At 43.0% G+C, this 24,550-nt stretch overlaps 2 protein-coding genes across 3 annotated transcripts in view; one reads left to right on the top strand and one right to left on the bottom strand.

Moving 5' to 3' along the window:
- LOC133632623 (outer dense fiber protein 2-like) overlaps window positions 1-7,270 on the top strand; it is a 31,584-nt gene extending 24,314 nt beyond the window's left edge. Inside the window, exons 14-15 of one of the 2 annotated variants that reach the window (XM_062025147.1) lie at window positions 5,744-6,032; window positions 6,096-7,270. In XM_062025147.1, the coding sequence (XP_061881131.1) occupies window positions 5,744-6,032; window positions 6,096-6,245 (439 nt within the window). In that variant the 3' untranslated portion in view covers window positions 6,246-7,270. Of the gene's footprint in view, window positions 1-5,743 lie in introns of both variants that reach the window. The other variant, XM_062025146.1, reaches the window with a different exon arrangement.
- A 4,817-nt stretch (window positions 7,271-12,087) lies between these two features.
- Window positions 12,088-23,501, bottom strand: LOC133631906 (prostaglandin E synthase 2-like). Its single transcript, XM_062024088.1, has 7 exons — window positions 23,202-23,501; window positions 15,685-15,873; window positions 15,552-15,607; window positions 13,215-13,367; window positions 12,858-13,058; window positions 12,661-12,778; window positions 12,088-12,579 (listed from the first exon to the last, which is right to left on the bottom strand). Exons 1-7 carry the CDS (start codon window positions 23,484-23,486, stop codon window positions 12,418-12,420), a joined length of 1,164 nt encoding a protein of 387 aa, XP_061880072.1. The 5' UTR covers window positions 23,487-23,501; the 3' UTR covers window positions 12,088-12,417.
- Window positions 23,502-24,550: the final 1,049 nt, after the last annotated feature.

The raw sequence follows: 24,550 nt of genomic DNA, 5'->3' as shown, positions 1-24,550 counted from the left end.
CTCCTTCCTTCCTTCCTCACCTGTAGGTCATGTGACTGTCTCCTTCCTTCCTTCCTCACCTGTAGGTCATGTGCCTGTCTCCTTCCTTCCTTCCTCACCTGTAGGTCATGTAACTGTCTCCTTCCTTCCTCACCTGTAGGTCATGTGACTGTCTCCTTCCTTCCTCACCTGTAGGTCATGTGACTGTCTCCTTCCTTCCTTCCTCACCTGTAGGTCATGTGACTGTCTCCTTCCTTCCTTCCTCACCTGTAGGTCATATGACTGTCTCCTTCCTTCCTCACCTGTAGGTCATGTGACTGTCTCCTTCCTTCCTTCCTCACTTGTAGGTCATGTGACTGTCTCCTTCCTTCCTTCCTCACCTGTAGGTCATGTGACTGTCTCCTTCCTTCCTTCCTCACCTGTAGGTCATGTGACTGTTTCATTCCTCCCTTCCTCACCTGTAGGTCATGTGACTGTCTCCTTCCTTCCTTCCTTCCTCACCTGTAGGTCATGTGACTGTCTCCTTCCTTCCTTCCTCACCTGTAGGTCATGTGACTGTCTCCTTCCTTCCTTCCTCACCTGTAGGTCATGTGACTGTCTCCTTCCTTCCTCACCTGTAGGTCATGTGACTGTCTCCTTCCTTCCTCACCTGTAGGTCATGTGACTGTCTCCTTCCTTCCTCACCTGTAGGTCATGTGACTGTCTCCTTCCTTCCTTCCTCACCTGCAGGTCATGTGACTGTCTCCTTCCTTCCTTCCTTCCTTCCTCACCTGTAGGTCATATGACTGTCTCCTTCCTTCCTTCCTTCCTTCCTTCCTTCCTTCCTTCCTCACCTGTAGGTCATATGACTGTCTCCTTCCTTCCTTCCTCACCTGTAGGTCATGTGACTGTCTCCTTCCTTCCTTCCTCACCTGTAGGTCATGTGACTGTCTCCTTCCTTCCTCACCTGTAGGTCATGTGACTGTCTCCTTCCTTCCTCACCTGTAGGTCATGTGACTGTCTCCTTCCTTCCTTCCTTCCTTCCTTCCTCACCTGTAGGTCATGTGACTGTCTCCTTCCTTCCTCACCTGTAGGTCATGTGACTGTCTCCTTCCTTCCTTCCTCACCTGTAGGTCATGTGACTGTCTCCTTCCTTCCTCACCTGTAGGTCATGTGACTGTCTCCTTCCTTCCTTCCTTCCTCACCTGTAGGTCATGTGACTGTCTCCTTCCTTCCTCACCTGTAGGTCATGTGACTGTCTCCTTCCTTCCTCACCTGTAGGTCATGTGACTGTCTCCTTCCTTCCTTCCTTCCTTCCTCACCTGTAGGTCATGTGACTGTCTCCTTCCTTCCTCACCTGTAGGTCATGTGACGGTCTCTTTCCTTCCTTCCTTCCTCACCTGCAGGTCATGTGACTGTCTCTTTCCTTCCTTCCTTCCTCACCTGTAGGTCATGTGACTGTCTCCTTCCTTTCTTCCTTCCTTCCTCACCTGTAGGTCATATGACTGTCTCCTTCCTTCCTCACCTGTAGGTCATGTGACTGTCTCCTTCCTTCCTTCCTCACCTGTAGGTCATGTGACTGTTTCCTTCCTTCCTTCCTCACCTGTAGGTCATGTGACTGTCTCCTTCCTTCCTTCCTTCCTCACCTGTAGGCCATGTGACTGTCTCCTTCCTTCCTTCCTCACCTCTAGGTCATGTGACTGTCTCCTTCCTTCCTTCCTCACCTGTAGGTCATGTGACTGTCTCCTTCCTTCCTCACTTGTAGGTCATGTGACTGTCTCCTTCCTTCCTTCCTTCCTCACCTGTAGGTCATGTGACTGTCTCTTTCCTTCCTTCCTTCCTCACCTGTAGGTCATGTGACTGTCTCCTTCCTTCCTTCCTTCCTTCCTCACCTGTAGGTCATATGAATGTCTCCTTCCTTCCTTCCTTCCTTCCTCACCTGTAGGTCATGTGACTGTCTCCTTCCTTCCTTCCTCACCTGTAGGTCATGTGACTGTTTCCTTCCTTCCTTCCTCACCTGTAGGTCATGTGACTGTCTCCTTCCTTCCTTCCTTCCTCACCTGTAGGTCATGTGACTGTTTCCTTCCTTCCTTCCTCACCTGTAGGTCATGTGACTGTCTCCTTCCTTTCTTCCTTCCTTCCTCACCTGTAGGTCATATGACTGTCTCCTTCCTTCCTTCCTCACCTGTAGGTCATGTGACAGTCTCCTTCCTTCCTTCCTCACCTGTAGGTCATGTGACTGTCTCCTTCCTTCCTTCCTCACCTGTAGGTCATGTGCCTGTCTCCTTCCTTCCTTCCTCACCTGTAGGTCATGTAACTGTCTCCTTCCTTCCTCACCTGTAGGTCATGTGACTGTCTCCTTCCTTCCTCACCTGTAGGTCATGTGACTGTCTCCTTCCTTCATTCCTCACCTGTAGGTCATGTGACTGTCTCCTTCCTTCCTTCCTCACCTGTAGGTCATATGACTGTCTCCTTCCTTCCTCACCTGTAGGTCATGTGACTGTCTCCTTCCTTCCTTCCTCACTTGTAGGTCATGTGACTGTCTCCTTCCTTCCTCACCTGTAGGTCATGTGACTGTTTCATTCCTCCCTTCCTCACCTGTAGGTCATGTGACTGTCTCCTTCCTTCCTTCCTTCCTCACCTGTAGGTCATGTGACTGTCTCCTTCCTTCCTTCCTCACCTGTAGGTCATGTGACTGTCTCCTTCCTTCCTTCCTCACCTGTAGGTCATGTGACTGTCTCCTTCCTTCCTCACCTGTAGGTCATGTGACTGTCTCCTTCCTTCCTCACCTGTAGGTCATGTGACTGTCTCCTTCCTTCCTCACCTGTAGGTCATGTGACTGTCTCCTTCCTTCCTTCCTCACCTGCAGGTCATGTGACTGTCTCCTTCCTTCCTTCCTTCCTTCCTCACCTGTAGGTCATATGACTGTCTCCTTCCTTCCTTCCTTCCTTCCTTCCTTCCTTCCTTCCTCACCTGTAGGTCATATGACTGTCTCCTTCCTTCCTTCCTCACCTGTAGGTCATGTGACTGTCTCCTTCCTTCCTTCCTCACCTGTAGGTCATGTGACTGTCTCCTTCCTTCCTTCCTCACCTGTAGGTCATGTGACTGTCTCCTTCCTTCCTTCCTTCCTTCCTCACCTGCAGGTCATGTGACTGTCTCCTTCCTTCCTTCCTTCCTTCCTCACCTGTAGGTCATATGACTGTCTCCTTCCTTCCTTCCTCACCTGTAGGTCATGTGACTGTCTCCTTCCTTCCTTCCTTCCTCACCTGCAGGTCATGTGACTGTCTCCTTCCTTCCTTCCTCATCTGTAGGTCATGTGACTGTCTCCTTCCTTCCTTCCTTCCTTCCTCACCTGTAGGTCATGTGACTGTCTCCTTCCTTCCTTCCTTCCTTCCTCACCTGCAGGTCATGTGACTGTCTCCTTCCTTCCTTCCTTCCTTCCTCACCTGTAGGTCATATGACTGTCTCCTTCCTTCCTTCCTCACCTGTAGGTCATGTGACTGTCTCCTTCCTTCCTTCCTTCCTCACCTGTAGGTCATGTGACTGTCTCCTTCCTTCCTTCCTCATCTGTAGGTCATGTGACTGTCTCCTTCCTTCCTTCCTTCCTCACCTGCAGGTCATGTGACTGTCTCCTTCCTTCCTTCCTCATCTGTAGGTCATGTGACTGTCTCCTTCCTTCCTCACCTGTAGGTCATATGACTGTCTCCTTCCTTCCTTCCTTCCTTCCTTTCTTCCTCACCTGTAGGTCATATGACTGTCTCCTTCCTTCCTTCCTCACCTGTAGGTCATGTGACTGTCTCCTTCCTTCCTCACCTGTAGGTCATGTGACTGTCTCCTTCCTTCCTTCCTCACCTGTAGGTCATGTGACTGTCTCCTTCCTTCCTTCCTTCCTCACCTGTAGGTCATATGACTGTCTCCTTCCTTCCTCACCTGTAGGTCATGTGACTGTCTCCTTCCTTCCTCACCTGTAGGTCATGTGACTGTCTCCTTCCTTCCTTCCTTCCTTCCTCACCTGCAGGTCATGTGACTGTCTCCTTCCTTCCTTCCTTCCTTCCTCACCTGTAGGTCATATGACTGTCTCCTTCCTTCCTTCCTCACCTGTAGGTCATGTGACTGTCTCCTTCCTTCCTTCCTTCCTCACCTGTAGGTCATGTGACTGTCTCCTTCCTTCCTTCCTTCCTCACCTGTAGGTCATATGACTGTCTCCTTCCTTCCTCACCTGTAGGTCATGTGACTGTCTCCTTCCTTCCTCACCTGTAGGTCATGTGACTGTCTCCTTCCTTCCTCACCTGTAGGTCATATGACTGTCTCCTTCCTTCCTTCCTTCCTTCCTTTCTTCCTCACCTGTAGGTCATATGACTGTCTCCTTCCTTCCTTCCTCACCTGCAGGTCATGTGACTGTCTCCTTCCTTCCTTCCTCATCTGTAGGTCATGTGACTGTCTCCTTCCTTCCTTCCTTCCTTCCTCACCTGTAGGTCATGTGACTGTCTCCTTCCTTCCTTCCTTCCTTCCTCACCTGCAGGTCATGTGACTGTCTCCTTCCTTCCTTCCTTCCTTCCTCACCTGTAGGTCATATGACTGTCTCCTTCCTTCCTTCCTCACCTGTAGGTCATGTGACTGTCTCCTTCCTTCCTTCCTTCCTCACCTGTAGGTCATGTGACTGTCTCCTTCCTTCCTTCCTCATCTGTAGGTCATGTGACTGTCTCCTTCCTTCCTTCCTTCCTCACCTGCAGGTCATGTGACTGTCTCCTTCCTTCCTTCCTCATCTGTAGGTCATGTGACTGTCTCCTTCCTTCCTCACCTGTAGGTCATATGACTGTCTCCTTCCTTCCTTCCTTCCTTCCTTTCTTCCTCACCTGTAGGTCATATGACTGTCTCCTTCCTTCCTTCCTCACCTGTAGGTCATGTGACTGTCTCCTTCCTTCCTCACCTGTAGGTCATGTGACTGTCTCCTTCCTTCCTTCCTCACCTGTAGGTCATGTGACTGTCTCCTTCCTTCCTTCCTTCCTCACCTGTAGGTCATATGACTGTCTCCTTCCTTCCTCACCTGTAGGTCATGTGACTGTCTCCTTCCTTCCTCACCTGTAGGTCATGTGACTGTCTCCTTCCTTCCTTCCTTCCTTCCTCACCTGCAGGTCATGTGACTGTCTCCTTCCTTCCTTCCTTCCTTCCTCACCTGTAGGTCATATGACTGTCTCCTTCCTTCCTTCCTCACCTGTAGGTCATGTGACTGTCTCCTTCCTTCCTTCCTTCCTCACCTGTAGGTCATGTGACTGTCTCCTTCCTTCCTTCCTTCCTCACCTGTAGGTCATATGACTGTCTCCTTCCTTCCTCACCTGTAGGTCATGTGACTGTCTCCTTCCTTCCTCACCTGTAGGTCATGTGACTGTCTCCTTCCTTCCTCACCTGTAGGTCATATGACTGTCTCCTTCCTTCCTTCCTTCCTTCCTTTCTTCCTCACCTGTAGGTCATATGACTGTCTCCTTCCTTCCTTCCTCACCTGTAGGTCATGTGACTGTCTCCTTCCTTCCTCACCTGTAGGTCATGTGACTGTCTCCTTCCTTCCTTCCTCACCTGTAGGTCATGTGACTGTCTCCTTCCTTCCTTCCTTCCTCACCTGTAGGTCATATGACTGTCTCCTTCCTTCCTCACCTGTAGGTCATGTGACTGTCTCCTTCCTTCCTCACCTGTAGGTCATGTGACTGTCTACTACCTCCCCTCTTGAGGTCACATGAATGCTAATGGTGTCACCTACCTGTACTTCCTGGTGTCATGTGACATGCAGGAAGCTGGAGGAGGTGCAGCAGGAGAGCCAGCAGGTGCGTCAGGCCCTCAGCCTGAAGGAGGCCAGCCTGCTGGGCGTGGAGCAGCAGCTGGAGGTCAAGGTGCGCGAGTGCGGCGTCCTGAGCCGGCAGCTCCAGCAGGCCCTGGACGACGCCCGGCAGCAGGCGGACGACAGCGTGCACCGAGTCCTGGTCAAGGAGAGGCTGTCCCAGTCCAAGGCTCTGGACCTGCAGGGCCAGCTGGGCCGAGCCGAGGCAGAGCTGAGTCAGCTTCATCGCAGCAAGGAGGAGGTAGCGTCTTCTCCGGGGGCGGGAGGGTCACGTGACCGCCTGACTTCCTGCTTTGCGCTTCAGATGGAACGACGCTTCCAGAACCAGCTGAAGAACCTGAAGGAGCGCCTGGAACAGTCCGACTCCACCAACCGCAGTCTGCAGAACTACGTGCACTTCCTGAAGACCTCCTACGGGAACGTCTTTGGAGAGTCCTTGCTGTCGTCCAGCTGACAGGCACCGTCCTTCAAAGTAAAACACAAATATATTTGTCATGATCATAGATCTCATCAAGGTGTTCAAAGTCACTAAAACTATTGCAACCTGACGCTTTATTGACAAGTTGCATGAATATTAGTGATGGTGATCATTTGGTGGAGTAACAAGGCTTTTCAAATAGTGGGGTGGGGTGGGGGTGGGCCCCCCTCGGGGGACATGTCGCTATAAAATATGATGAGGAAAAACTGCTGTGTTCTTGTCTTTAACCTTAAAACAGATACTATGCAGAAGTGTACTTAGAGCAATTTTATAGACAAATTGTACTATTTTCCTAGGGGGGGGGGGGCGGCGTAAGAGTAAATAATTAGGAACACAACATACTTTTAGTACTTTTACTTAATTACATTGAGTTTTATTCCCATCTCGACATTTATTCATAGCATGCGGCGGCCATTTTTTATATTTGTCATTATTTAAAACCAATACATAATAAAGGTGTTTTTTAACCTTTATTTTTATAACCGAGACCCTTGCGGGTCTCGGTTCTAAAAATTTTACAAATATATTTTCATATTATTTACTTTCAATGCTTAAATCTCTAGATCAACTTTAGAGCTATCTGTCGATTATAAGGGTTTTTTGCACTTTTTGTTATCATTTTAAGCAATGACAGTTTAAAAAAACAAAAAAAAACTAAAATTGTCAGGGACCCAAAAGGGTCCCACTTATTAAAGTGTTAAAAATAGTTCATTCAGATTTTTTGTTTTTACTTTCAACACTGAAATGTGTAGATAAACTTCAGATCTATCCGTTAATGATCATTTTTGATTTTTGATTGTATTTTTTTGTTAAAGAAAACCCTGTTTTTTTATGGCGAACACACAAAATATGCAATATTTCCACCACAAAATTGTTTTCAAAGTGTAATATTTGATGTGAAGTAATTGGAGCCTTAAATGTGTCAATAATGCATAACATTGATTTAATTCATTATTAATGTTTGAACAATGACAGTTTGTTTAAAAACAAATCCCACTAAAATTGTCAGGGACTCAAAAGGGTTCAACTTATTAAAGTGTTAAAAAGAGTTCATTCAGTTTTTTTTTTTTTACTTTCAACACTGAAATATGTAGATCAACTTCAGATCTATCTGTCAATGATCATTTTAGATGATTGTTTTTTTGTTCAAGAAAACCCTGATATTATGGCAAAAATACAAAATATGCAAAATTCCCCCACCCCCCAAAAATTTTCAAAGTGGAATATTTGATGTGAAGTAATTGGAGCTGTCACGCCAAATTTCTTCCCCCCCCTACAAACCCCCCCATTTACTTCCGTGGTCATGTTTCCTCCTACGTCATTGACAGCGATCGATAGCACTTCGACTTTGACTGCCCACCGCTGGAAGGATACTTCGTCTTTAACAGCTGCTGGAATCTGAAAAAATCGATTATTGTTTTTTTTTTTGTACAGGCGCGAAACAGGACCCCCGGCAACTTTGTGACTTTATTGGACGCAGCCCCGGAAGTAAATGGGGGGCGGGGGGGGGGGTTGTAGGGGAAATTTGGCGTGACAGCGCCTTAAATATATAACAACATTGATTTTGATTCATTACCTTTTTAAGCAATGACTGTTAAAAAAATAAACAAACCCTAAAATGATCAGGGATCCAAAAGGGTCCCACTCATTAAAGTGTTAAAAAATATATCATATATTAATATTATTTACTTTCAACGCTTAAATCTCTAGATCAACTTTAGAGCTATCTGTCGTTTATAAGTTTTTTTTTGCCCTTTTTATTAAAGAAAACCCTGTTTTTTTATGGGAAAACCACAAAATATGCAATATTTTCACCCTAGAAAATGTTCAAAGTGGAATATTAGATGTGAAGTAATTGGAGCCTTAAATATGTCAATAATTCATAACAACATTGATTTTAATTCATTATTTTTTGAACAATGACAGTCTAACAGTTTAAAAAAAATCCCACTACAATTCTCAGGGACCCAAAAGGGTCCCACTCATTAAAGTGTTAAAAATAGTTCATTCAGATTTATTTATTTTTACTTTTAACACTGAACTCTTTAGATTAACTTCAGATCTACCGGTCAATGGTAATTTAAATATTTTTGTTTGTTTGTTTTAAACCCTTTTTGTTAAAGAAACCCCTGTTTTTAATGGCAAAAATACAAAATATGCAATATTTCCACCCTAAAAAAGGTTCAAAGTGGAATATTAGATGTGAAGTAATTGGAGCCTTAAATATGTCAATAATTCATAACAACATTGATTTTAATTCATTATTATTTTTTTAACAATGAGTTTAAAAAAAAATCCCACTAAAATTCTCAGGGACCCAAAAGGGTCCCACTCATTAAAGTGTTAAAAATAGTTCATTCAGATTTTTTTTTTTTACTTTCAACACTGAAATTTGTAGATCAACTTCATATCTATCAGTCAATGATCATTTTAGATTTTTGATTGTTTTTTTTTGTTAAAAAAAACCCTGGTGATATGGCAAAAATACAAAATATGCAATATTCCCACACCCCCAAAAATATTTCAAAGTGTAATATTTGATGTGCAATGATTGGAGCCTTAAATATGTCAATAATTCATTATTATCTTTTTAAGCAATGACAGTTTAAAAAAAACAAAAAACACTAAAATTCTCAGGGATCCAAAAGGGTCCCACTCATTAAAGTGTTAAAAAAAAAAGTCATAGAGATTTTTTAATGTATATTTGCTGTAGATCAACTTCAGATCTATAGGTCAATGAACATTTTTGATTTTGTTTTACGCCCTTTTTATTAAAGAAACCCCTGTTTTTAATGGCAAAACTATAAAATTTTCCCCAAAAAATATTTCAAAGTGGAATATTTGGTGTGAAGTAATTGTGGCCTTGAATATGTCAAAAATTCATAACAACATTGATTTTGATTCATTATTATTTTTTGAGCAATGTTGATTAGATTGCGGGGGTTGCCGCTCATAAACACCATGCACCCTAGTGTCCTAGGCTGTATTGTGGGAGTCTAAAACTCCCCAAGAGTTAAAAATACACTAAAGATAAGGAAGAAAGAAGAAAGGAAGAAACTCAGGTTTCCACGGCAACAACTCTTTTGTTAATTAGATTGTGGGTGTTGCCGCTCATAAACATCTCACACCCAAGTGTCCTAGGCTGTATTGTGGGATTCTAAAACTCCTCAAGAGTTAAAAGTACCCTCCTCAAAAAGAGGGTTTTTATTTGTCCCGTTTGACTCAGGTTTCCATGGCAACGGCTCCTCTGACGTTTAGATTGTGGGGGTTGCCGCTCATCAACATGTTGCACCCTATTGTCTTAGGCTGTATTGTGGGACTCTAAAACTCTTCAAGAGTTAAAAAATACCGTCCTGAGGAAGAGGGTTTGTCATTTGTCCCATTTGACTCAGGTTTCCATGGCAACAGCTCCTCTGATGTTGGTTAGATTGTGGGGGTTGCCGCTCATAAACATCTCGCACCCAAGTGTTTTATGCTGTATTGTTGGATTCTAAAACTTCTCAAGAGTTAAAAGTATCCTCCTCAAAAAGAGGAGGGTTTTCATTTGTCCCGTTTGACTCAGGTTTCCATGGCAACGGCATCTCTGATGTATGGATTGTGGGGGTTGCCGCTCATCAACATTTTGCACCCTAGTGTCCTACGCTGTATTGTGGGAGTCTAAAACGCTTCGAGAGTTAAAAAGTAATCTCCTCAGGAAAAGGGTTTGTCATTTGTCCAGTTTGACTCAGGTATTCTACGGCAACTCCTCGGATGGTGATCAGATTGCGGGGGTTGCCGCTCATAAACACCACGCACCCTATTGTCCTAGGCTGTGTTGTGGGACTCTAAAACTCTTCGAGTTCAAAAATACACTCAAGAAGAGGAAGGTTGACTCAGTTTCCACAGTAACAAGTCTTCTGTTGATTATATTGCGGGGTTGCTGCTTATAAACACCACGCACCTTAGTGTCCTAGGCTGTATTGTGGGATTGCAAAACTCCTCGTTGGACTCAGATTTCCATGGCAACGGCTCCTCTGATGTTTAGATTGTGGGGGTTTCAGCTCAACATTTTGCACCCTAGTGTCCTAGGCTGTATTGTGGGAGTCTAAAACTCCCCAAGAGTTAAACAATCTCCTGAGGAAGAGGATTTGTCATTTGTCCCAGTTGACTCAGGTTTCAATGGCAACCCTGTGGTTTGTTAGATTGTGGGGGTTGCCGCTCATAAACATCTCACACCCAAGTGTCCTCGGCTGTATTGTGGGATCCTAAAACTCCTCAAGAGGTAAAAATACACTCAAGAAAATTCAGGATGACTTAGGTTTCCACAGCAACGACTTTTCTGTTGATTAGATTGCAGTGGTTTCCCCTCATAAATAAAATAGACTATTTAGTTATATAATTGCTACATGCAAAATACGATGGAAAGACTAGTGTATGCTAGCAATGTTAGCATTAAAAATACATTATTTTCCTGTAACACACATGTTAAATATCTGCCTTAAATACTTGATCAAATAGTCTTAAGAGGACTTAAAGGCCTACTGAAATGATTTTTTTTTATTTAAATGGGGATAGCAGATCCATTCTATGTGTCATACTTGATCATTTCGCGATATTGCCATATTTTTGCTGAAAGGATTTAGTATAGAACAACGACGATAAAGTTCGCAACTTTTGGTCGCTGATAAAAAAAAAGCCTTGCCTATACCGGAAGTAGCGTGACGTCACAGGAGGAAGAATTCCTCACAATTCCCCGTTGTTTACAATGGAGCGAGAGAGATTCGGACCGAGAAAGCGACGATTACCCCATTAATTTGAGCGAGGATGAAAGATTTGTGGATGAGGAACTTTAGAGTGAAGAACTAGAGAGGCAGTGCAGGGTGTATCTTTTTTCGCTCTGACCGTAACTTAGGTACAAGGTCTCATTGGATTCCACACACTCTCATTTTTCTATTGTGGATCACGGATTTGTATTTTAAACCACCTCGGATACTATAGCCTCTTGAAAATGAGAGTCGAGAACGCGAAATGGACATTCACAGTGACTTTATCTCCACGACAATACATCAGCGAAACTCTTTAGCTACTGAGCTAACGTGATAGCATCGTGCTTAAATGCAGAGAGAAACAAAATAAATAAATCCCTGACTGGAAGGATAGACAGAAGATCAACAATACTATTAAACCATGGACATGTAAATACACGGTTAATAATTCTCAGCCTGGCAAAGCTTAACAATCCTGTTGCTAACTTAGCAACCGGACCTCACAGAGCTATGATAAAAACATTAGCGCTCCACCTACACCAGCTAGCCCTCATCTGCTCATCAACACCCGTGCTCACCTGCTTTCCAGCGATCGACGGCACGACGAAGGACTTCACCCGGTCACAGATGTGGTTGGCGGCTAGCATCGGCTAGCGCGTCTGCTATCCAAGTAAGTACTCCTTGTTGTGTTGCTACAGCCAGCCACTAATACACCGATCCCACCTACAACTTTCTTCTTTGCAATCTCCATTGTTCATTAAATTCACCAACACAGATGTCCAGAATACTGTGGAATTGTTCGATGAAAACAGAGCAGATTGTATGGTGACACATTGGGTACGGATACTTCCGTTGCCGTCGTGACGTCACGCGCATACGCATCATACATAGACGTTTCCAACCGGAAGTTTAGCTGGAAATTTAAAATTGCACTTTATAAGTTAACCCGGCCGTATTGGCATGTGTTGCAATGTTAAGATTTCATCATTGATATGTAAACTATTAGACTGCGTGGTCGCTAGTAGTGGCTTTCAGTAGGCCTTTAAAAGGCTGTTTTATTTTCACAATATAGAAAAAAATGAAAACAGGATCTTGTCTTTATTTTTATTTACAACAGTGCACAAGAGTCACTTTGCATTCAGAGCCCATTTGTACTGGTGATGGCAGTGCCATGTAAAATGGAAGTAATCACACGTATCGTCTTTACCAGCTCAGCACGGACCAGTCGACACGTTTCCTGGACTCGTTCTTGGGGTGGAAATGGAAGTTGTTTTTTTTACAGTACCGAAACGTCAAAGCTAAATATTGCAGTAGAATCGCATCACTGATGAGTCACAATATTCTTTCATGCCACTGCAGTTCCTCCTTAGGCCAGTAGAGGTCGGTATTGAGTCCTAATGTCCTCAAAGCGCAGATGGTTTGTTATTGGAAGCAGCTTGCTTCTGTCCTTGGTGGTCCCGTGTGGCCGTCACCATGCGCCGGTACCAGTTCTTCACCTTGGTGTTGGACATCATGTCGTCAAAGGCCTGGAGGCCCTCCATCACCCGGAGAACGCCAAACACCGCCTGCCGGGGGGGAGACGGAGAAGACGTGTTGGGTTTATATCCGCGTATAGCGCAAACGTTAGCGTGACGGTGTTTCCGCACCAGGTCGGCCAGGTTGGGACAATCGCCGCCCATGAACTTCCTCTTCTTGCCGATGGCCGCCACCCAGTCGTTGACGGCCTTGTAGAGGTCCTGCCGCACGTCGTCCTGCAGGTTGTGCCTGAGCGTCGCGGCCGACAAGGCGTGAGACCAAACACCCGCCAGAACCCGAGACGTTTCTACCGTTCGCGCGCACTCACCGACTTTTCAGCCTCTTGGCGATGACAAACATGGCCGCCGCACCCACGTACTTGGCGAAGAAGCCTTCGAAGGAGCCGAACTTGCCCTCGCGCACGATGTAGTCGAAGGACGCCAGCGCCTCGCCGGTGGTCCGGTACACGTTGGGGGAGATGAGGTGCACCAGCCAGTCGTCGGCCCACTGACGCCACTTCATCTCTTCCCTGACCACACCCAACCAGGACCAGCGGTCACAACGCTAGCCGGTTAGCTTTATTTCATTTCTGGCTCAATGTGGTGCAGTTACACAGCCGTCCACTAGATGGGAGTGTTACTCTGCAACTTGAATGACGACCCTGGCCTCGATGATGCAAACTTACTTCTGCATGCCTTTCTCAGGGTAGGCCAGCGTGGTGTCGGCCTCGCTCAGCATGAGCCAGTACTTGTTGTTGTACTCCGTCACCGCCTTGCCGCGCTCGTTCACAGACTTCATCTCGGGGTAACAGCCCAGGATGTCGGACATCTTCTTCTCCCTGCGAGTTAGCATTGTTTTTGAAAGACAACCTTTTGCGGCTAATATTTCTGCCACATAGCAAATGGCACTACCAATGGCAGCCATGTTGCTAACACACCATTAGTCCGGAACACGGCTCTTTATTACAGAGCAATGCAGCTCCTCATTGCTGCCAGTGCTAGCATGTTAACTGTTAGCACTTTAGCTATTTTACTATTGTGAAAATGTATTGATAATTCCTGTAGTTAATGTTACCTTCCAATGTGCTAGCATGTTAAGATGTTAGCTATTTTATCATGTGAAAATATCTTGATGCTTCCTGTGCTTAATGCTACCTTTGTTCGTGCTAGCATGTTAACTGTTAGAATTTTAACAATTTTACTCATGTCATAATGCCTTGACACTTCCTTTGCTTAGTGTTACCTTTGTATGTGCTAGCATGTTAAAATTTTAGCTATTTTACTCATGTGAAAATATCTTGATGCGTCCTGTGCTTAGTGCTACCTTTGTAAGTGCTAGCATGTTAACTGTTAGCATGTTAGAATTTTAGCTATTTTACTCATGTCATAATGCCTTGACACTTCCTTTGCTTAGTGTTACCTTTGTATGTGCTAGCATGTTAAAATTTTTGCTATTTTACTCATGTGAAAATATCTTGATGCGTCCTGTGCTTAGTGCTACTTTTTGTATGTGCTAGCATGTTAACTGTTAGCATGTTAGAATTTTAGCTATTTTATCATGTCAAAATGCCTTGATGCTTCCTGTGCTTAGTGTTACCTTTGTACGTGCTAGCATGTTAACTGTTATAATTTTAACAATTTTACTCATGTCATAATGCCTTGACACTTCCTTTGCTTAGTGTTACCTTTGTATGTGCTAGCATGTTAAAATTTTAACTATTTTACTCATGTGAAAATATCTTGTTGCATCCTGTGCTTAGTGCTACTTTTTGTATGTGCTAGCATGTTAACTGTTAGCATGTTAGAATTTTAGCTATTTTATCATGTCAAAATGCCTTGATGCTTCCTGTGCTTAGTGTTACCTTTGTACGTGCTAGCATGTTAACTGTTATAATTTTAACAATTTTACTCATGTCATAATGCCTTGACACTTCCTTTGCTTAATGTTACATTTGAATGTGCTAGCATGTCAAAATGTTTGCTATTTTATTCATGTCAAAATGCCTTGATGCTTCCTGTGCTTAGTGCTACCTTTGTATGTGCTAGCATGTTAACTGTTACAATTTTACTCATGCCAAAATGACACACCTACAAAAGGTACTTGTTAGCATGCTGGAATTTTAGCTAGTTTACTTAAGTGAAATGGCCTTGATGCTTCCAGTGCTTAGTGTTACCTTTGTATGTGCTAGCATGTTAAAATTTTAGCTATTTTACTCATGTGAAAATATATTGATGCGTCCTGTGCTTAGTGCTACCTTTGTTTGTGCTAGCATGTTAACTGTTAGCATTTTAACAATTTTACTCATGTCATAACGCCTTGACACTTCCTTTGCTTAGTGTTACCTTTGTATGTGCTAGCATGTTAACATTTTTGCTATTTTAGTCATGTGAAAATATCCTGATGCTTACTGTGCTTAGTGCTACCTTTGTAAGTGCTAGCATGTTAACTGTTAGAATTTTAACAATATTACTCATGTCATAATGCCTTGACACTTCCTTTGCTTAATGTTACCTTTGTATGTGCTAGCATGTTAAAATTTGAGCTATTTTACTCATGAGAAAATATCTTGGTGCGTCCTGTGCTTAGTGCTACCTTTGTAAGTGCTAGCATGTTAACTGTTAGAATTGTACTCATGCCAAAATGACACCTACCAAAGGTACTTGTTAACATGCTGGAATTTTAGCTATTTTACTTAAGTGAAATTGCCTTGATGCTTCCAGTGCTTAGTGCTACCTTTGAATGTGCATGTTAGCATGCTAGCTTTTGTGAAGCTAATTTTGTGAGTATATACCTCAGTCATATTTAGGTACTTGCAACATTGGTATGCTAGCTTTTTTTTTTTTTAAAGGCAAATTTGAAAGGTATACGTATTCGTACTTAATGCATGCTATGTTAGCATGCTAAAATTTTAAACCAAATCTTCAAGTAGACACCTCAGAGTAATATATGTTGGACGCTAACTGTAAGCATGCTATTGTTAGATTGGTACTGTTAGCATCTTGAGCTATTTTTGCTGACTTACTTGCTGACTAAGTAGGACTTGAGGGAGCTGATGATGACCGTTGAGTCGTTCAGTTGCTACCGATTAAAAAGAAAGAAAAGAAAACATGAGGTCAAGTCCACAGAACTGTAAGAAAGACATCCGGGCGTCCTACCAGGTCCTCGTCCACCATCAGGATGGGCACTTTTCTGTAGGCGGACCACTTGATCTCCTGGCGCATGACAGGGTTGACCTCCACGATGTCGTAGGCCAGACCATGGTAGTCCAGGAAGGCTCGCACTTTGCTGCAGAAGGGGCAGGTCTTGTACTGGTACAGGGTCAGCCTCAAGCCTCGGTCTGACACCTGGAACAGGAACCAGGTTTGTATTAGAATAACAGCACTTCCACCAGTAACACTCCCACAAGGAAATATTGCATTTTTGTAAGTATACACCTCACTCATATTTTAGTACTTGAAGCATGCTAGCTTTTTAAAGCTAATTTTGTAAGTATACACCTCAGTCATATTTTTGTACTTGATGCATGCTAACGTTAGTATGTTAGCTTTTTAAAGGCCTACTGAAACCCACTACTACCGACCACGCAGTCTAAAAGTTTATATATCAATGGTGAAATCTTAACATTGCAACACATGCCAATAAGGCCGGGTTAACTTATAAAGTGCAATTTTAAATGTCCCGGGGAACTTCCGGTTCGAAACGCCTCTGAGGATGACGTATGCGCGTGACGTAGCCCGGGGAACAGAGGTATGCCTTCCACATTGAAGCCAATACGAAATAGCTGTTTTCATCTCATTCTGGATGTATTCTGGACATCTGTGTTGGTGAATCTGTTGCAATTATGTTCATTGCATTATGGAGAAAGAAGCTGAGCAAGCAAAGAAGAAAGTTCTCGGTGCAAAGCGGACGTATTTTGCGAAGGAAGTCAGCAGCAACACAACACAGCCGGTGTTTCATTGTTTACATTCCCGAAAGATGCAGTCAAGATCGAAGAACTCGGATAACAGAGACTCTAACCAGGAGGACTTTTGACTTCGATACACAGACGCCTGTAGAGAACTGGGACAACACAGACTCTTACCAGGATTACTTTGATTTGGATGACAAAGACGCAGACGTGCTACCGTGAGTATGCAGCTTTGGCTTCCAAACATTTGATCACTTGCACGTACGTGCGCGTCACGTACGTAACTTTGTTTAAATATATAAGCTTTATGAACCTTGGGTTAGGTGACCGGTCTTTTGGGCTGAGTGATTGTGTGTGTTGATCAGGTGTTTGAATTGTATTGGCGTGTTCTATGGAGCTAGGAGCTAGCAGAGGAGCTAGGAGCTAGCATAAACACCTAGGTGTTTTTATGCAGAATTAATTTGTGGCATATTAAATATAAGCCTGGTTGTGTTGTGGCTAATAGAGTATATATATGTCTTGTGTTTATTTACTGTTGTAGTCATTCCCAGCTGAATATCAGGTTCCGTGATAGCAGCTGCGCTTCCAAACATTTGATCGCTTGCCAGTACGTGCGCGTCACGTACGTTACTTTGTTTAAATATATAAGCTTTATGAACCTTGGGTTAGGTGAACGGTCTTTTGGGCTGAGTGATTGTGTGTGTTGTGCAGGTGTTTGAATTGGATTGGCGGCTTATAAGGAGCTAGGAGCTAACATAAACACTGAGGTGTTTTTATGCAGGATTAATTTGTGGCATATTAAATATAAGCCTGGTTGTGTTGTGGCTAATAGAGTATATATATGTCTTGTGTTTATTTACTGTTGTAGTCATTCCCAGCTGAATATCAGGTCACCCCCGGCTCTCACAGCATCTTCCCTATCTGAATAGCTTCAACTCCCCACTAGTCCTTCACTTGCACTTTACTCATCCACAAATCTTTCATCCTCGCTCAAATTAATGGGGAAATTGTCGCTTTCTCGGTCCGAATCTCTCTCACTTCATGCGGCCATCATTGTAAACAATAGGGAACTTTGCGTATATGTTCAACTGACTACGTCACGCTACTTCCGGTAGGGGCAAGCCTTTTTTTATCAGATACCAAAAGTTGCGATCTTTATCGTCGTTGTTCTATACTAAATCCTTTCAGCAAAAATATGGCAATATCGCGAAATGATCAAGTATGACACATAGAATAGATCTGCTATCCCCGTTTAAATAAAAAAAATTCATTTCAGTAGGCCTTTAAGGCTAACTTTGTAAGTATACACCTCAGTCATTTTGGTACTTGATGCATGCTAATGTTAGCATGCTAACTTTTTAAAGATATTTTTTAAGTATACCCCTCAGTCCTATTTTAGCACTTGAAGCATTTTAGCGTTAGCATGCTTGCTTTTTTAAAGCTATTTTTTTAAGTATACACCTCGCTCATATTTTAGTACCTGAAGCATGCTAACGTTAGCATGTTAGCTTTTTTAGGTTACTTTGTAAGTATACACCTCAGTCATATTTTAGTACTTGAAGCATGCTAACGTTAGCATGTTAGCTTTTTTAGGTTACTTTGTAAGTATACACCTCAGTCATATTTTGGTGCTTGATGCATGCTAATGTTAGCTCATATTTTAGTACTTGAGGCATGCTAGCTTTTTAAAAGCTAATTTGGTAAGTATACACCGCAGTCATATTTTTGTACTTGATGCATGCTAACTTTAGTATGTTAGCTTTTTTAGGCTAAATAAGTAAGTATACACCGTCATATTTTTGTACTTGATGCATGCTAATGTTAGCTTTTTTAGGCTAACTTTTTAAGTATTCACCTCAGTCATATTTTTGTACTTGATGCATGCTAATGTTAGTATGTTAGCTTTTTTGGGCTAATTTTCTAAGTATACACCTCAGTCATATTTTTGTACTTGATGCATGTTAACATTAGTATGTTAGCTTTTTTAGGCTAATTTTGTAAGTATACACCTCCATTATATTTTTGTACTTGAAGCATGCTAATGTTAGTATGCAAGCTTTTTTAGGCAAATTTTGTAAGTATACACATAGACATCTTATAAGTAGATGCAGCATTGGCTGCTGTGATGCGAGAAATTGGACCGCCATCTTGAAGTGGTGATGAGGAGCCGGCGAACAGCCTTAACTGACAGTTGACAGGTAGAAAACAAAGATGCCGGGCTGGTGTTCAGCGTTTTCCTGCTCAAATGAGCGGACTGTTGAAAATAGGAATCGGGGGATTACTTTTCACAAGTAAGATTTAACATTAACGTACTATTGGTTGTATTTTGTGAAAAGAATAAGTAATATATGTTAGCTAACTAGACAATCAGATGGACAGTGGCTATACAGTATTATCCATCCGTCCATTTACTACCGCTTGTCCTTTTGGGGCCGCGGGGGCTACAAGTCTAAATTTAAAACAAAATTCACCAGCCGTCACTGATTATGATGCATTCTCATTTTAGGCAAAGTATAAGACAATACTTTCTTAACAGTATAATTGTAACCAGGAATAAGTCTTCAAGTAACAATATTCAAATACTAACATTGTTGGGTAAAACAGAATTTGGTTTTATTCTTAATCCAGTGAAACAGATTGGTGGTTTTAGCTGATATAAAGACTGTCAGGTGTTTATATATGTTTGTGTATTTGGCAGACGCTTTTATTCAAAGCGACATACATAAAAAATACATGTAAAACAATCACTGTAAACATTATCATTTAAGGGAAGAATGTAAAACAAAATATCAATACAAAGTGTCAAGACAGAATAAACTCTCTGCTGCTGCAGCAACAGAGATGCAGTCTTTAAGATATATAGATATCTAATGTATTCATACATTGTTTATGTAGGATATACGCAAGTATATATAACCTAATCATATTGTTTCTTCAACTTAAAAATAGCTGACCGTTTTTCCCCCCTTCTCTGGGATTATATTCCCAGTTTTGATCTCGGACGTCTGGTCACTTATAGCATATAAGAATATTCTATTACTGTTAAGCAAACTATGAATAATAAAACACGCCAAAACATGTGTACTTTATCATAGCTACACGTATAATAAAATAAATAATAAATGGGTTATACTTGTATAGCGCTTTTCTACCTTCAAGGTACTCAAAGCGCTTTGACAGTATTTCCACATTCACCCATTCACACACTGATGGCGGGAGCTGCCATGCAAGGCGCTAACCAGCACCCATCAGGAGCAGGGGTGAAGTGTCTTGCCCAAGGACACAACGTACGTGACTAGGATGGTAGAGGGTGGGGATTGAACCCCAGTAACCAGCAACCCTCCGATTGCTGGCACGGCCACTCTACCAACTTCGCCACGTATGACAAAAAAGCGCGTGAAAATCAGTGGTATTCAGTGAGGTAAAATGAATTAAATGCGCTGACAGTTCATTGCTTCTGCCAAATGAATTGCACGGAGTGGAGCGGATCACCACTCCAAGATGGCGGCCCCGCGTCTTGTCAGCGCCAGTAGGCAGTAGCGCTCGATGCTGCGTCTACTTATAAGATTGATTGATTGATTGAGACTTTTATTAGTAGATTGCACAGTATAGTACATATTCCGTACAATTGACCACTAAATGGTAACACCCGAATAAGTTTTTCAACTTAATTTTCCTGAGGGAACTCTCCTGAAGGAATCAATAAAGTACTATCTATCTATCTATCTTGTTTAAGTCGGGGTCCAAGTAAATCAATTCATGTTACAAATATATCCTATCAGGATAATACAGTCATCACACAAGTTAATCATCAGAGTATATACTTTGAATTATTTACATTATTTACAATCCGGGGGATGGGTTGTGGAGGGGGGGGGGGGGGGGTGTTTGATATCAGTACTTCAGTCATCAACAATTGCATAATCAGAGAAATGGACATTGAAACAGTGTAGGTCTGACTTGGTAGGATATGAACAGCAAGCAGTGAACATAGTGAGTTCAGAAAGCATAAGAACAAGTATATACTGTACATTTGATTATTTACAATCCAGGGAGGTGGGATGTGGAGGGGGGGAGGGTGTTAGTCAAGGGTTAAAGTTGCCTGGAGGTGTTCTTTTAGTGCGGTTTTGAAGGAGGATAGAGATGCACTTTCTTTTACACCTGTTGGGAGTGCATTCCATATTAATGTGGCATAGAAGGAGAATGAGTTAAGACCTTTGTTAGATCGTAATCTGGGTTTAACGTGGTTTGTGGAGCTCCCCCTGGTGTTGTGGTTATGGTGGTCATTTACGTTATGAAAGTAGTTTGACATGTACTTCGGTATCAGGGAGGTGTAGCGGATTTTATAGACTAGGCTCAGTGCAAGTTGTTTTACTCTGTCCTCCACCCTGAGCCAACCCACTTTGGAGAAGTGGGTAGGTAGGTAGGTAACAATTATTATTAATAGCAAACTATGAATAATAAAACCCGGCAAAACATGTTTCCTTTATCATAGCTACACATATGACAACAAACCGCGTGAAAATCAGTGGTGTTCAGTGAGGTAAGATGAATTAAATGCGCTGACAGTCGTGATGGGTCCGGCAACACCGATGCATCGGCGCATGCGTCGAGCTCATAGAGCAATACCCTGTGTCAGTGCGCGTACCGCTTTTAGAAAGTCACGTGACCGATCATGAGCTGTTTTGGTCACGTGACCGATACGCGAACTGTGTCGCACTCCCGCCTCCTCTGTGCCCTGTGAACGGGTCTTTTCTACAGCCGGAGAAATAATAACTAAGAAGAGACGACTGAAGTGTTGATAACAACCAAACCTCATTCACAACACGTTCTCTTAGATTTCCATGTTGATACATGTTCACATTTTTTATTGACTGTATCTAAAAAAGATTAAAATATATTTTTATTTAAATGAAGGTATTAAATAATCCTAAATTAAATACAATGACTTGGTTTATATTATTGTATATACTAGGGGCGGCGTGGCGAAGTTGGTAGAGTGGCCGTGCCAGCAATCGGAGGGTTGCTGGTTACTGGGGTTCAATCCCCACCTTCTACCATCCTAGTCATGTCCGTTGTGTCCTTGGGCAAGACACTTCACCCTTGCTCCTGATGGGTGCTGGTTAGTGCCTTGCATGGCAGCTCCCGCCATCAGTGTGTGAATGTGTGTGTGAATGGGTGAATGTGGAAATACTGTCAAAGCGCTTTGAGTACCTTGAAGGTAGAAAAGCGCTATACAAGTATAACCCATTTATCATTTTATTTATGACTAGGTCATAAAATCAGTGTCAGTTGAGTCGGTCCATCGGTTGCCTGTAGGGATTTTTAATGTCCAGCAGATGTCAGTGTTTAATGACACAGTATCAATACAGTTTTGTAATGTGTCGAAACGCTTCATGACGCCTCATCAACCCATCACTAGCTGACAGTTCATTGCTCCTGCCAAATGAATTGCACCGATTGGAGCGGATCACCACTCCAAGATGGCGGCCCCGCGTCTCGTCAGCGCCAGTATGCAGTAGCGGTCGATGCTGCGTCTACTTATAAGATCTCTATGAGTATACACCTCAGTCATAGGGATGGCCGATACCACACTTTTAGGATTCGATACGATACCGATACTTTTTCTTGCACTTTCATCAATACCGATACCGATACCAATAATTTCTTATTGGCAATTTTTTGTCAGTCAAAAATATTATTACTATTGTTATTATTTAAGACAAATCACAAGACAAATACAGACCATTTATACCACATTTATTATGGTCAATATATAATAAAAGTAAAATTAAAATAAATAACATAAATATGAAAAATAAATTAAATATTATATATAATAATAATAACTATATATTATATATAATAATTAAATATTAGGGCTTTCCAATTAACAGTCAAATCCGAATTGCAAGAAGCTGCAGTTATTTTTTAAAGTTTGTGATATAACTAGCAATTAATGAAATATGAAATAGGCTAATGTTTTCGAAATGTAAGAAATCATGTTACAGATTAAAACCAAAATCACATTCAATCATGTATTCAAGATTTTCTTGGAAAAAAATAAAACTAATGCAAAGATGAAGAATCTCCAAATTGTATCTCTTTCTTATCTTATTTTAAATACTCAAGCAATTTTCAACTAACAGTAAATTCCCCTGTGTGGAAATTATTTGAATTTAGGATAATCATTTAAACAAAAATATTCAGTAAACATTATTAAAAAAAACAAAAAACAATGCCTGTTTTAAGTCAACAATTGGACAACACTGGATATCACGTGACTGGGCCAGCTCAATACTCTGCCAGGTACAGGGGTGTCCCAGCACATAGTAAGTTAACTAAGTAATCAAAAACATCTGAAAGTGATGCTTGCACCCCCCACACGCCGTTTTTTGGTTTATATCGATACTTTTTTCAGAAAAGTGATGCCAAATGAGTAGCGTGTGAGTATCAATATATCGATACCACAGGATCGATACGCACATCCCTACTCAGTCATATTTTGGTGCTTGATGCATGCTAATGTTAGCTCATATTTTAGTACTTGAAGCATGCTAGCTTTTCTTAGGCTAATTTTGTAAGATACACCTTAGTCATATTTAATTGCAGTTTTCGGGCTAATCGCCTGTTAGCATGGAAGCTAATTAGCTTGCCTAGTTAGCATAAGTGAAGCGCACTTAAGTGTGTAAGTATGGAAGTGTGCGAGTTAAGACAGTCACAAAACATGATAAATGTTTACATTAATATTTCATTCCCGCTCACTTTGCAGTGGTCCTGGGCCAGGTGCTGTTGGACCCAGTACAACTTGGCGGTGTGGTAGAGACCCAGGCCGCCGCCGAGCAGGAAGGCGCAGCCCAGAGCCCTGCTGCCGCCTACGCGTAGTCCGAACCGGGCCCCCGTCCCGCCGGTACACCCGGTACCATAGGCTCTCCGGTAGAGGGAGGTGACGGTGCCGGGATGACTGTCCAGCACTGCCCGGCCGACCTTAAGGAGAGACCTGCCGCAGGCCGCCGCCATCTTGGTTTTACGTAAATTCCCACAATGCATTGCGTGAGAGGCTGCGCGGGGCAACATTTACCCTGCCTGTGGTCTGCCAGGATAAGCACCGCCCACTCATGACGTCACGGGCTATGATTTATATTCAATGGACCCCAAAAGGGACAAGCGGTAGAAAATGGACGGATGGATGGACCCCAAAAGGGACAAGCGGTAGAAAATGGATGGATGGATGGACCCCAAAAGGGACAAGCGGTAGAAATGGATGGATGGATGGATGGGTTGTGTTTAAGGTGAATATGAACACTTTAGTTAGAAAGAAAACAGCATACAGTTTATTGATTTTAATCAGAAGTGAAACAAAATATTTGAAGTTAGGCAGCTGAAAATCTTATTTGTTTGAATTATATTTTAATAATATTGTCAAGTCAAAGCAAAAGCAATGAACTTTCCGTTACCCTAATTTGCTTGTAATAAAAATGATGTACTAAAATTAAACATAATAATAATATATATGTATCATTCCATCCATCCATCTATCTTCTTCCGCTTATCCGAGGTTGGGTCGCGGGGGCAGCAGCCTAAGCAGAGAAGCCCAGACTTCCCTCTCCCCAGCCACCTCGTCCAGCTCTTCCCGGGGGATCTCGAGGCGTTCCCATGCCAGCCGGGAGACATAGTCTTCCCAACGTGTCCTGGGTCTTCCCCGTGGCCTCCTACCGGTCAGGCGTTCGGGTGGCATCCAGACCAGATGCCTGAACCACCTCATCTGGCTCCTCTCCATGTGGAGGAGCAGCGGCTTTACTTTGAGCTCCCCCCGGATCACAGAGCTTCTCACCCTATTTCTAAGGGAGAGCCCCGCCACCCGGCGGAGGAAACTCATTTTGGCCGCTTGTGCCCGTGATCTTGTCCTTTCGGTCATAACCCAAAGCTCATGACCATAGGTGAGGATGGGAACGTAGATCGACCGGTAAATTGAGAGCTTGGCCTTCCGGCTCAGCTCCTTCTTCACCACAACGGATGGATACAGCGTCCGCATTACTGAAGTCGCCGCACCGATCCGCCTGTCGATCTCCCGATCCACTCTTCCTCACTCGTGAACAAGACTCCAAGGTACT

The sequence above is a fragment of the Entelurus aequoreus genome, linkage group LG17 (genome assembly GCF_033978785.1).
Source record: "Entelurus aequoreus isolate RoL-2023_Sb linkage group LG17, RoL_Eaeq_v1.1, whole genome shotgun sequence".
Classification (NCBI taxonomy): domain Eukaryota; kingdom Metazoa; phylum Chordata; class Actinopteri; order Syngnathiformes; family Syngnathidae; genus Entelurus; species Entelurus aequoreus.
Note: the sequence above shows the minus strand (reverse complement) of the source record. Positions and strands in the feature narration are given on the sequence as shown.